A 13,419-nucleotide genomic window follows, 5' to 3' on the forward strand; every position below is an offset into this window, starting at 1 on the left:
AATTTGAGTGATTTTAAGTTTAATTTATATATAAGATTTAGAAGAAATTTCATCCTTGAGGCTGACCACTTCAAGCTATGTTTCCAGATTCTTGAAACTATGTACCTCTCTCTTCTCCCAGAAGAGTTCTTTAAGTGGAAAAGTTTGAGAGGCCGTGAACCACCTTGGATTTGTTTGTCCAGGGCTCAAGTTCTTTGTCAAGCTGAATCTAAGTGGCCAGTGAAGTGGTGCCTTGTTATGGTCTATGGAGAGTTGTAGCTGGGAACACTTAACTTCTGATTGTAAAGAGTAACTCTTTTATTTTGCAGGAGGCCATTATTGAAAACCGAGCCCTGTGGATGGCAATCAAAAGGTGTTTTGGATATCAATCAAAAAGCCAGTATCGGATATGGCAGAGGGCCTTGGCAAATGACCCCAGTTGGCCCCCGATAAATCAAACCTCCTACTCTCACATTCCAGGGTGTGGCAGGGAAGTGTCTTACAGCAATCCGGTCTTTGAGAGCAATGAGGAACAACTTTGAAGGCAATGGGATAAACGTGTTGAACTAATATAGAAGCAATGACAAAAGGGACCAATTTCAGTGATATTTAAGCAATGAGACTCTTACAATATCGGCTGGAGTTTTTGGAATCAAAAACCTCTCCAATCATGGTGACAAACTGAAGTCTGTTTGATACAATACTTTCTACAGAGTGGAGCACTGCCCCAAGAGACTGCTTTCCTCTTGGCTTCTAAAGGTATTAGAGGTGTTCAGTGAATTAAGAGTGAGCTGGCCAAGAATGGCAATGGGCCAAGAGATTGGGAGGCTAAAAGAGAAGCAGAATATGCAATCTTTTTTCTTAGATAATATATCTTTTAAATGAATTGAGGGAAAGTAGCACTGTGTGTAGTCTTAGAATTGTAACATGTTAAAGATCATTTTTGAATTCTTATTTCACTGATGGAAAAACAAATGCATGGGAACCATCACACCAATCTTCACTGTCTGGTTTCCTTTCCTTCGTCATACTTCTCAAATTTGAGGCATTTTCTTCTACTTCTGGCCTTCCCTTCTATATTAGTAAGGATAGGCTAAGCTGATGCTGCTATAACAAATAACTCCCGTATCTGAATGGGTTAACACACAAGAGCTTCCTTCTTGGTCCAGGTGACTCTTTAGAATAGCTCTCCTGGGAGTGGTGACTGCTTCAGTATCATGGCCCCACTGACTCAACACAAAGACTCCGTGTTTACTGTGATAAGGGAAGGAAGACTGAGGATCACACATGGGCTCTTCCCCACTTCACCTCCAAAGCGGCACACATTTCTGCACAACCCACATCTCATTAGGCTCATTAGGCGTCATTTACCAGGGATTTGGCAAAGAAGCTGAGAAGTGCAGTCTCCTGTATTTAGGGTTGGCTTCATGGGCAGATGACCTGTGTAGTCACACACAGCCCCATGCTTAGAAAGGCCCACACTTGGTTTAATACTCTGCACTTGCCATCTTGAAATTCTTAATTTTTGAACAAGGATTTCCACATCTTCATTTCGCACTGGGCCTCACAAATTATGTTATTGACCTGGCTTGTATTCCTGAGAAGGAGAGGAAAGCAGCCCAAATCAAAGGGTTCTGTCCCCTAGCTCTGCGCCTCCTAACCCTGTGAACTTCTCTGTGTCATAAGAACCTCTCATCTCACACGCCTGACGCCAGGAATTTTCACTCCTCTGCTCTATTATTTTTGAGAAAAGTTAGTCTTGTGCTACAGCATTATATGCTATCATCCACATAAGTACTCACACAACCCACACATTTCTTAAGTTTGAGGCTTCAGTTTTCAGAAAACAAAAATTTTCCTTATTTCATCACAATTACAGTTTGGTTATATTGGATTCACTTAGGATAGAAAACACTCAGGTTTCTGCTAACTCAGCAGACAACCCTGAATTCTGGGAAAACATCCACATATACTATAATAAGGCAAAAGCAAAATTATGAACGTCAAGTCCTAAGGGAGTGTTCTGGGCAGGGGGGAGTGTCCTGGCCCAGGATAAGAGGCTGGCTTTGCTACTTATCAAGAGCATCTGCCACCATTCCCTTCCCTGGCTGAACTACTGAGTGTGGTTGGTGGCTCTGTGACTACAGATAATGCTGAGAACATAGTGTTTCTCAGCCACAATGGTACCTTGTTGCTTCTGGTTTTAATATAGGGTGGGAAGAATCATTAAAATAGGCTGCAGAAGTGTTGTCTTCCTTGGTACAGAAAGAAATGTTTGCTTTTACAAAGTCAGCCTCAGCAGAGATAGGGCAGCTCTGAATGTCTTTTTCTAGAACTGATAGTTTTTCTCATTTTTCAAAAGTGGAGGGTCATGGGCAGGGGCAAATTGGAGACGGTCTACAACCTAGTGATGAGCAAGAGCAGTGTGTGTAATTAATTAGAAGAGCTCTTTGCCAAGGGCTGTCACCTCCATGAGCTCACTTGAGTTGCACAATTCTCCTGGGACTCAGACAAAAGACTCATCATCCCCACCTTACAGATGAGAAAATTGAAATTCAGGGTGAGGAGAGCAGACCCAGCCTCAGACGCACATCTTCTCAGCGAACTTTCCATTGCTTCCAAATTCCACCTGATCACAAAGCTCCAGCAGAGCAGGGTGCTCAGTGTGATCTGACAGCCAAATGAGCTCTTTGCCAGGAGGAAGGAGGCAATCTTTTGTTAACGCCAGGACCTTTTGTTCAAATGAATGCGAGGTCTCCTGCCAGGCTTGGCCTACAGGTGTGTTCAAAACAAAAAAAAATAAAACCCAAACCCACAGGGTCTGTTTGTCTTTCTGAGACTCTGAGTTGCTCTTGTTTGGTCTAATACTAAGGGATTCCATCCTCAGCAGTTGGCACATGGCTGGCAGGGAACAGGGATGGAGGACTCTGCTTCTCCACCAGCCAAACAGTCCTAAAATCTAGGCAAAAGAGGCTGATTCTGAAGACTATGTTTGAGACCAGCTACATCTTAGAGGCAATAAGTGAAGGAGCAGGGAGTGCTCAGCCTGGAGAAACAGTCGGGGGAATTGTGAGAATTGTATTAAAATGCTTGAAGGGTTACCATGGGAGAGAAGGCTCCCACCTGTGGCTAGTGGTGCCACCAGTGGGTAAAGAACATGGTGGGAATGGCTTTGAGCTAACACGAAGACCTCTGCCCCAGTAGTCAGCACTGATGGATGTGGAGGCTGGTGACCTCACAAGGTGTGCACTCGGTGACATGGGAGGTACCGGTGGATGTTCAAAGACCAATTAGAGAATTAAGTCAAGTATCAGATGAAACTCAATTACCTGCAAGATCCCTTCCAGGCTCCATAGGCCTGGCATCTCAGTCTCATGCTGTGAAGTGAACCATTTACCACTGCTACCCACACAGAATACCAGACCGATCCCCATGGGAAGACGGGCCGAGGGGATGGGCTCCAGCCTTGTGAGGTCCCATGGTGTGAACAACCAGACTTGACTGCTGTGTACCTTGGAAGGTGGTTTCTAATGGGGATAAGAGCCTAGAAAAGAGGGTGCACTTTGAGGGGTCCTGACTGCCCAAATGACAGCTGGGGAATACTTCTGCTGTGTGTGTTTTCTTAGAAAGAGGTGTTTGCAAATTTTGAGTAAAAGAACATGAGAGTGCCCCAAACCCGAGGGCAGAGCTACCTGCGCCCAATACGCTTTCTTGACCAGGACTCGGAAGAGAAAAGGACACAGTCATTTGCTCCAGATCAATTGGGAGGGTCCCCTGTATGTTCCCTCCAAGGTGTACAGCTCTAACCTGCAGAGAAGAACCCTGACTCAGGGCTCTCCTCACTACACAGATGATGAGCTGAATAGGAAATACGGCTGTGCCATCTGTGTCCTTATGTGCTCACAGAAGTGTGCGTGGACACAATTGCAGACGCAATGACTGGGAAAAGTGATTATTTATTCAGAGCCTTGTATTTAGTTTGTGCTATAATAAATTATTCTGTACAAAAGAGGCAAGTGCAATCTATAATTCTGTCGTTCTAACATCAATGTCTCTCTCTCTGTCTCTGCGGGGGAGTCTTTCACTTTGGTGTGGTCTGCTCCAGGAATGTTGAATCAAAGAGACACCTTTACAAAGCTCCAGGCATTTCCTCATACTGCAGATGCTATTGTTTTCTGCTTTATATGCAGGGCGTTACAGTCTGCAAGATACTTTTCATACTGGATGTCTCTTTTAAGCCTCAGAATGATCTTAGGAGGAAGGCAGGGCAAGAATTACTATCTTCCTTCTGGTGACGAGGAACCAGACTCTCCAAAAGGCTCGGTGACTTGTCCAAGGGCTCACAGCGAGTGAGTGGAGGAACTGGGGGCTGGATTCAGACACAGGACCTCTGCCAGTGAGTTCCCTGCTCTGTCACTTTCCCAAGTTGTTTTCTCCTGGAGGAAATGTGCATAATACATGCAATATATTGAAAAACAAGAAGGACACAAGGTGGCTATCCAGTGGATTGCCGTCACGAGTATAATTTCCTCCAGAAAGAGTTTTCAGTTTTCACAGACATTCTCTTGAACATGACCATCAATCACAGAAAAGGTCAGCTCCCACAGCTGAGAGAGTAACATCATAAAACCAGAGCCCTCTGTGACTATTTCAGGTGATCAGGTAAAGCTCCGGTTCATGACTTCAGTCTCCAGAAGCAGAAACCCATATCTCTGCTTGAACTCGGATCAGGCCCTGCTTTGTACAGCTTTTTAGGGTCCTGTGGATTCTCTCTTGGCTTTGTAGTGTGGTCACGTCTGTATGCATTAAAAAAAGCTTGAAAACTTCTGCCATGCAACATTCTGTCTGACCTTTGGTTTCCATTAGACTTGTTAAAATGACTCTCTAAACTTTATCAGCAAAATGACTTCCTTCAAAATTAAACAAACACGCAAATAACAACAACAAAACACACCTCTTCAGGAGCTGTTGAGAGAGTCTTAGAGGCGAGCCACGCTGGCCTTCTCAAACACACGGGCTTATTCCTTCCTCAGGAAGACTGTTTGCACCATCCTTTCTGCCTTGGATGCTCCCCCACCAACCCCCACCCTCATGGCTGACTCTTTCTCCTTCAGGTCAAATGGGTGACCTGAGTCTAACATCCAAGTCCACTGACTTTCCAATCAACTCTTTCATGTTCTTCACTCCTAGCCAGATTCTGCTAATCAGATCAGCTAATCCACTGGGAAAAAGAATGTAGGGTGTTGCAGGGCAGTGTCCATGGTTGAGTGAACAGCACTCAAGTGGTCATCTAGATTCTCCCAGCTCTATTTCCTTGCTATCTCCTCCTGACTCTCTCCCCTTAGTGTTTCAATTCTGTGAAAAATCTGTTGAAGCACTGGCCTGTGACAAAGGCTGCCCACATAGCGACTATGGAAACTCTGTTGAGTTTGATGTTGTGGATGAGGGTGACTGTGTTGTCGAAAGGTCTCACACACGTTGCAAGCATTATGCACGGCACGTCTCAACTGCAGCACCACTCACATTGTATTGCAAGCCAAACATGATGTCTCTGTGTGATATCAAGAAGGCTTTGTGGGTGAGTGAGGACTTTTACTGTCGTAACCACAAACACAGGTGTGCAACGAGGAGTCCCCACCTGTCCCTCCTCCCATCAATTCCTAGCTCCCTGCCCTCTCTCTTGGCTGTCTCTCATGCAGAACCTCCTCTCCTCCAGGTGCTTGGCCACCACCTGCATGATTATAAGAATCTCTTAACTGGTCTCCTCGGCTGAGGTATCTCTTCTATTTTTGCTTCTCAAGGTCTCTATGAATACTATTGCCCAACTCTGATCACTCACATCAATGATCAGAAACCCTTTGTAGTCTAAATTATCTACTAAATAAAGTACACATTGCTTAGTAAGGAATTCAAGGCCTTTTGCACTGGCCCCATCAGATCTCATCTCAGGCAGTTCTTCTTCTTGTACTCTATAATGCAGCAAACTATTATTCCCAGAATTCCGTAACTCACTTGTTATTACTAGCATTCCGTAACTGACTTATTTCCAGCATATATTACTTACTTTCCCACCCTAATACATTGTTCATGCTGTTTTCTCTTTTAGAGCATCAATAATTCTTACTCTTTATCTTCACACATCCAAATCCTACCCATTTCTCAAATCCAATTAGGCTGTCACTGATCTGCCATGCCAGAAGAGAGATTTATCTTCACACCCAACCTACTACATACCCATCCTTTGTGTGGCATGCGGATCTTTTTACCTTGGATTATGGTCCTGTAGTGTTTCAACTTCTTCCAGCCCCACTTTAACTAGAGAGCACATTCTTTGTGGGTAGGGACCAAGCCTGATTCATCTCATCTTCTCACTCTGCACCTAGCATGGGGGCCATGGTTGAGCTCAGCAAGCAGCTATGGCATGATTGAATAAAAAAATATAATCCCTGGGAGATTTTGTTGATCTATTTCTCCCCCTTTGTCTGTGAACATCTGTTTCCATTCAGTACAAAGCTTAAGTAAAACAAGAGGACTATGAATAAAAACAACCAAAAGTACAAAGTATAGTGATTCCAACGTTGTGCTTAATAAGTTTGGTTGTCCATTTATATGGTGGGCATGTGGAGGTGTGCCATGGAATTAGAAGGGCTAGGTATATGATGCACGGACCATCTCAATATAGAGAGGATGCTAGAGGCTTGTTTATACATGAGGGCAAAGACTCTCCTAGGAAGATACTCAACCTAAGGGAAGAGAAGATTGAGGCAAGTAAACTTGTTTAAAAACCAAATATTGGATATTAGAGGACGGGGCAAAGTTTGAGTACAACTGGGTGTACGTTTCTCAATCTGTTCTCTGGTTTCACCCTACCTTTAGGGACTTTTGCAAAGGCCTGAGGGAGAGCAAGCGGAGATGAACAGAGAAATAGAGACGAAGATAGAAAGAGAGAGGGAGGCGCCCACTCTGTGGACTGGCGTCAGAGTGTAAAAAAAGCAGAGCAAAGGGAATCTACCTGCGGCCTCTGTCACCTGGCAGTGATGTGACTGTGAGAGCACAGGTAGAAGATGCATGTTGCTAGTGGCTGATGGTATCATACAGAGACACATAGTGACATAAACAGTCTGAGCATGTCTCCAAATGGCTAAGGGAGATATATAGAAAGTGGCTAAGGGAGACGGAGAATGGCCTGGGGTAGCACAGAATGGCTGTGCAATCACAGAAGCCTGGGGTCCCTTGCAACCAATTTTAGGGTCAGAAGCCTCATAAGGGTGGCAGAGATCATCTGAGAGTGGTGGGCGATGGTCCACACAGCCAACACAAATTGGGGGAGGGGAGGACAGGGAGTAACCAGGAGCCTTGCAGGCAGCATCACGTGCAAGGGGCTTCTGTGGCCCTTCTCAATGACTCAGGAGGGACTTCAGAGTGGTGGGGCTCTTGTCATCCTGCTTTTAACTGCTGTCCCAGGTTTATGTGACTAGAGAAACATAGGCTATGAAGATAGGAAGGATTCCTTCCCATTAGGTGAATGCCCATTTGGTGAAATCCATGCAGAACCACTTAGGGGAAAGCACTCTGAGAAAGCACTGCAGAGCTCGAAGGTCACTCTTTGTTCTTGGTCTGCTTGGGAATTGAGCAAAGTACAGGATGAGGTGACTTGATAGCTGGTTGGATGCTCTTCCCAGAAAGTTGAGCCAGTTCTCTCTTGACTCAGCCTAAGGTTAGCCCTAAGAATTTGATTAAGGCTTAAATAGCTTCAAGAATTCAGTCATAATCCATGGCTAATTGGAAACTGGTTTGATCTGGGCACAATTTTATAGGTTTGGATTCTCCCTGGGTGGATCCCAGAATCTGATTTTGTCTGGATGCCAAGAATCCTACTTGGGAAAAGCCAAATTTTTGTATCTGCCCACACCTCAGCCTAGCAGAGCATCTGGGAAGATTCACAGGTACCCCAGGACTGGGTGGATGGCTCAGGCCTGCCGGAGTCTGGGCCTGCACCTGGAGCCTGTGTAAAGGCAGAGCTGGCCTATGGGTGCACAGGAGCCGCCACCCCAGCTGAAATCATGGACTCTCGACCAGTACCCCGTGTCTGACCACATCAGTAGGGGACATAGAACACTTAGATAGATAAAGTTCAATCTCAAAAGTGTCTCTTTGGGCACTGGCATTTAGCAGTTAAGAGTATAAGCTTAGGAGTCAGATAAATCTGAGTTCTAATCCAGACTTCTCTGATTTGTGATTTCGAGCAAATTAATCACGATGTCTACATCTTAGTTCCCTTAACTATTGGCACGGGGATATTATTTATTACCTCAATCATAACTACCAAAACCAAAAGAGATGTGGCACATAATTTCTTTCCCCTCATCTCTCAAGCTTTAAGGAGGATCCTGAAGTCTTGTCCTTGCACACAGTGTAGCTACTTAATGTGTTGTGTGAATCGGTAAAAGAGTAAATCAGCGAATGCGTGAGTGAAGAATGAATGAATTAATGAACACACTCCAAACTTCTAGGAATTGAAGGAATAGAATTATATTTTAATTAAAATGTACTTGCCCATGATTTACTAGTTGTTTAACATTCGTTTTTATTTATTCTTTCCAGTCTTATTTATTTAAAACAAGATACTGAGCGACCTACCATTAGCCTTTGTTCCCAGGATCAATTACTCCCACCTCAAAAGAGTCAACTTTCTTTTTAGATCTCATTTCACAGCCCTTCTCATCCCACCACTGGACCATCCTGAAGGATTGCTTGTTTTAAATTAGCCCTTCTTTGATGATTTCAAGTCTTCAAGATCTCCAGGGAGATGCAAAGACCTAGATTAAACAGTCCAGAGTCAGACTATTCGGCAGTAGTGTTTAGTTGGTCTTTTTGCTGTCACGTCACATGTTGGCCCACTCTCCCCAGGGGATAGAATATGCAATTCATAGGCTTCTTTTGGGAACATGGTACTCAAACTTGACCCATTCTGAAAATCCCCAAGAGCTTATTAGAAATAATGTCCTGAGCCCAAACTCAGACATTCTAAATTAGAATTTCTGGAATAGGACCTGGTAAACTGTATCTTTTTCAAGCTCTCCAGGAAATTCTGATGATGAATCAGGTTTAGGAACTATAATTCTAAAAGAATAACTTAGATTAGTTTTCCCTAAATGTGCTATCTTGCAGTTGTCCCCATAGAGACTCACTTTCCATTTTTCCTGTCAACTCCTGCAGTGATGAGAGACCATCTTGTGGTATATCTTCTTTGGAAATGCTGTGTTTGTCACTGTGCATCCTCTACTCCATATTATAAAAGCAATCCCTGGTGGGAAGAAACCCTGCTGATGGACTTCTCTTCCTTGAGACGAACCCATTTATCCCCGCTCCTTGTTAGAGCTCTAAGTCCTCTATTCTTGACAAAACAATCGCCTGCTGACCAAGTTCAGTGGGGAAAGCATTGCCACGAGCCAAAGGCAAAAACATTAGAACGGTGTTTAATATCTTGTATTCTTGAAGCTAGTTGAAAATTTACATGAAAATTCCATTCCTTAAGATATTCAATCTAATCCACCCTTCCGATATGGGCGTGGGGGGGGGGGGAGGGGAAGAAGAACCAATCCTGGACCAGGCCGAGGTCTGAATATCTCAAAGGAATCCTCTCCTCTCCAACAGGCTTAGATCAACTGGAATTGATTAGTAAGAAATCAGTTTGCTTTAGGACATCACTTTAGGGGTTTATATTCTCCTTAGGATAGATCTTGGAATCCAGTTCACTCCAGAACGCCTAAGTCCATTCCCTATCTTTTCAATCATCCCACCTCATCCCAGCTGTTCTCTTCCTAGGGAAGCCTCTTGGATTGATAAATGTAACTGAACCCCTGTTCTTTGAGCAGAGACGACACCAATTTCAGGATTGCCATTGCTTTTTCGTTCAGCATCCTTCACCAGTCTTGACGGTCACCAGCCTTTTTAGTAGCAGTGAGGGGAGCAGAGATGTGAGTTTAGTGTTCACCAAGGTATTCATCTGACATCACTGGGCATCCTTTTGGCCACTAGTCTGATTCGGATTGGTGACTCACCTGACAAACATGGTTAACACTTGACAATCATTTTCATTGGCATTTACTAGGCTTGGCCAACAAGCTGTGCAACTGGTAGTCTGTGTAGATTTGCTATTGTGGCCAGTCATCTGGGAAGCCCTCCAGAATATTAAATTAAACAGACATCTAAAAGCTATATAATGTTATAATCCAATGTTACTGCAATTAAAAATAAAACTAAATTAAATTAAAAAAAGAAGAAAACACACAAATGTCTGTGGAAGCATCGAAGGCAGCCAAGGGGATCCAAACAGACCACAGACAATATCTTCCATAGTCTATGTTCCACTCTGCCCCTGACTGAAAGAAAACACTCTGTAAGCATCCACCTAATCTGAAAAACAGAATATTGTCAAGCTGACTCTCTGGGTGGGGAAAGGGCGATTTATTCATTTACAAGATATTTATTGAGCACCTACCATACCTGCCATTCCCTGAGCAAAATGCTTAAATTTGAAGATGAATGGTTCTTTCCCTTGAGGGTGATAAGAGCCATTATTGACTTATGTATAAAATGCTATGGGAATTGTCCAAAGCAACGTTGGTGGAACCAAGGGCAGTGAGAGCCATCAAGCCTGGGGTATATAAAGCATTAGAAAAATAGAATTGACTCCATGATAGAGTAGATCAATTGCTACTTGACTGAAGGGATACTATCTTTTAAATCCCAAATAGAAGCAATTAAATAAAAAAGAATATTTGCTTCAGTGACTGACACCAAATTACAGTATCTGCAATATATACAGCTAATTTTACAATAAAGACCAAGTAGAGGCTAGGATTTGATCCAAGTTCTGGTACTTGACTCCCATGGGGCCGTGGAAGAGCTGGCCCTATGGAAGGTAGCTGGAGGGGTGGCCATGCCCAGCATAGGAGCAGCAATGAGGGCCCCAGAGAAAAGTCCTTAGCAGAAGGGAGAGGAGCCTTTTCCTCACTGATCAGCCGTAAGTGGGTGAGGTGGAATATTTGTTTGCTTTTGCTTCACAGGCTCTTATCAGAAGTCCCTGGGCGCCCTTGTTTATTATTACAAGTTCAGATGTTCCAACAATCACTCACTTTCAAACATCATAACTTCTGCCACCAGATTCTGAACCATTCTGTTTCTATAGGAGGAAGATGTTTCAAAGGATCCAGGTAAGCAATGAATGGTTTATGTATCAGTGACAAACTGAACCTGAACCTGTCAATGAGAGATGAGCTTGTCAAATCCCTTTTGTGATGAGGTGGGTCACAAGAGCAGCTGGAGGAAAGTAGAGAATACGGAAGATTAGATTCCAGAGCATGGGTACAGTAGACTGAGCTCAAGGGCAGGGTCCAGGCGTCATTCATCTCTGGATTCTCATGTTAGGACCTAGGACAGTGCTTTGTATATGGCAGCTTTTCACAAGCATGTGCAGAATTGAATTGAGAGGAGCTGAAGACACTGGCAAGGAGCTGCTATTACACCTCCAAGGGATGCTTCCTACCAACCATATAAAATCTAATTCCTTGGCTAGACAGTTCAGATTTCCATCCCCTGGCTCCAATTTAGTTATGTAGTTTTTTCTTCCTAAAAAGAGTAAAACAGAGTGCACGTTGTCAGTTGAAATATCTGTGTATGGTAAGTGCAAATTTTAGTTCATACTTGAAATATCTTACTGAATTTGAATAATATCTTCAAAGTTGAAACTTATTTTTATTTTCACATTTTTAATTGTTTATTTTAAAACTGAAGAATAGGTCAAAAAATAAAGGGTTACATCAGTAGAACAATTTGATAATTGCCCAAGTTTACCTTTTGCAATTCTTTTGATTTTATTAAAATTCATTTATTAGTCACTGCAATGTTACTATTAATTACAATGTATGACATGCTTTCTCCTTTTGTAAAAATACCTTAATATAATTAAAAAGTAGTAATCCATTACTTCTTCCTTTATGTACAGTAGCATATATTTTACTCTTTATTTTTAAAATTCTTTTTACCTGCACTATTATGCATACAAAAACCAATTAAAAGACCATTTTAGTGTCCATGTTTGTTTTCTAGCTATTGTTGTTAAATTGAAAAAGAATTGTCATATAGAGGAGGAGATATAAAGAATGATTTGCTCTGGGTGCCAAATACTCTGGGACTACACCTCTGTCTCTCTGCCTCAGATCCCACGACTTTCTCCCTTGCACAGACTGCCCTGGGAACACTGGCTTCCTTCCTGGCCCACAACTTCAGGGTTTCTATATTTGCTATTCCCTTTGCCTGGAATCCTCTTTCCCAGGTAGTCACACGCCTTAGCTCGAACGTCACCTTGTTTGTAGTACCTTGCTTGACGACTTCATTTAAAATGCAACTCCTTTTCATGTGCCTGTTGGCCATCTGTATATCTTCTTTGGAAAAATGTCTGTTCATAGCCTTTGCCCATCTTTTGATTGAGTAGTTCTTTTTTTGTTGTTGAGTTGTATGAGTTATTTATCTATTGTGGAAATTAACCCCTTAGCAGATATATGGTTTGCAAATATTTTTGCCCAAGATGTTCAACATCACTAATTATTAGGGAAATGCAAGTCAAAACTATAATGAGATATCAGCTCACACCCATCAGAATGTCTATAATTAACAAGACAAGAAATAACAAGTGTTGGAGAAGATGTGGAGAAAAGGGAACCCTCATACACTGCTGGTGGGAATGCAAACTGGTGCAGCCATTATTGAAAACAGTATGAAGAGTTCTCAAAAAATTAAAATTAGAAATACCTTATGACCCAGCTATCCCACTACTAGGTATTTATCCAAAGAATGTGAAATCAACAATTTGAAAAGACTTATGCACCCCTATGTTCACTGAAGCATTATTCACAATAGCCAAGATGTGGAAGCAACCCAAGTGCCCATTGAGTGAATGGGTAAAGAAGATGTGGTATATATATATGCAATGGAATATCACTCAGCCACAAAAAACCCAAAATTGTCCCATTTGCAACAACGTGGATGGACCTTGAGGGTATTGTGTTAAGTGAAATAAGCCTGACAGAGAAGGACAAGCACTGCATGATTTCACTCAAATGTGGAAGATAAACAAACACATGGATAAGGAGAACAGGATAGTGGTTACCAGAGGGGAGGGGGGTGGGGCCAGGACGAAAGGGGTAAAGGGGCACATACGTATGGTGACGGATGAAAGCTAGACTATTGATGGTGAACACGATGCAATCTATACAGAAACTGACATATGATAATGTACACCTGAAATTACACAATACTATATGCTGATATGACCTCAATTAAAAAAATGCAACTCTTCATCCCCTTCTGCCCTAATCCCGCTTACTCCTGACCTCCCCGAAATTGCCTGTTCACATTTCTGGCCTTATTTCTCTC

General features: G+C 42.9%; 1 protein-coding gene across 7 annotated transcripts in view; it reads left to right on the forward strand.

Moving 5' to 3' along the window:
* The window catches only part of ATP13A4 (ATPase 13A4), a 123,041-nt gene extending 120,228 nt beyond the window's left edge, over positions 1-2,813 (forward strand). For 5 of the 7 annotated variants that reach the window (XM_070509166.1, XM_070509167.1, XM_070509164.1 and 2 more), the window contains one exon: positions 309-2,813. In XM_070509166.1, the coding sequence (XP_070365267.1) occupies positions 309-521 (213 nt within the window). In that variant the 3' untranslated portion in view covers positions 522-2,813. The remainder of the gene's footprint in view (positions 1-308) is intronic. The other 2 variants (XR_011503234.1, XR_011503235.1) reach the window with 1 other exon arrangement.
* The last annotated feature ends 10,606 nt before the right edge of the window (positions 2,814-13,419 follow it).

Source organism: Equus asinus, chromosome 5 (assembly GCF_041296235.1).
Source record: "Equus asinus isolate D_3611 breed Donkey chromosome 5, EquAss-T2T_v2, whole genome shotgun sequence".
Lineage (NCBI taxonomy): Eukaryota > Metazoa > Chordata > Mammalia > Perissodactyla > Equidae > Equus > Equus asinus.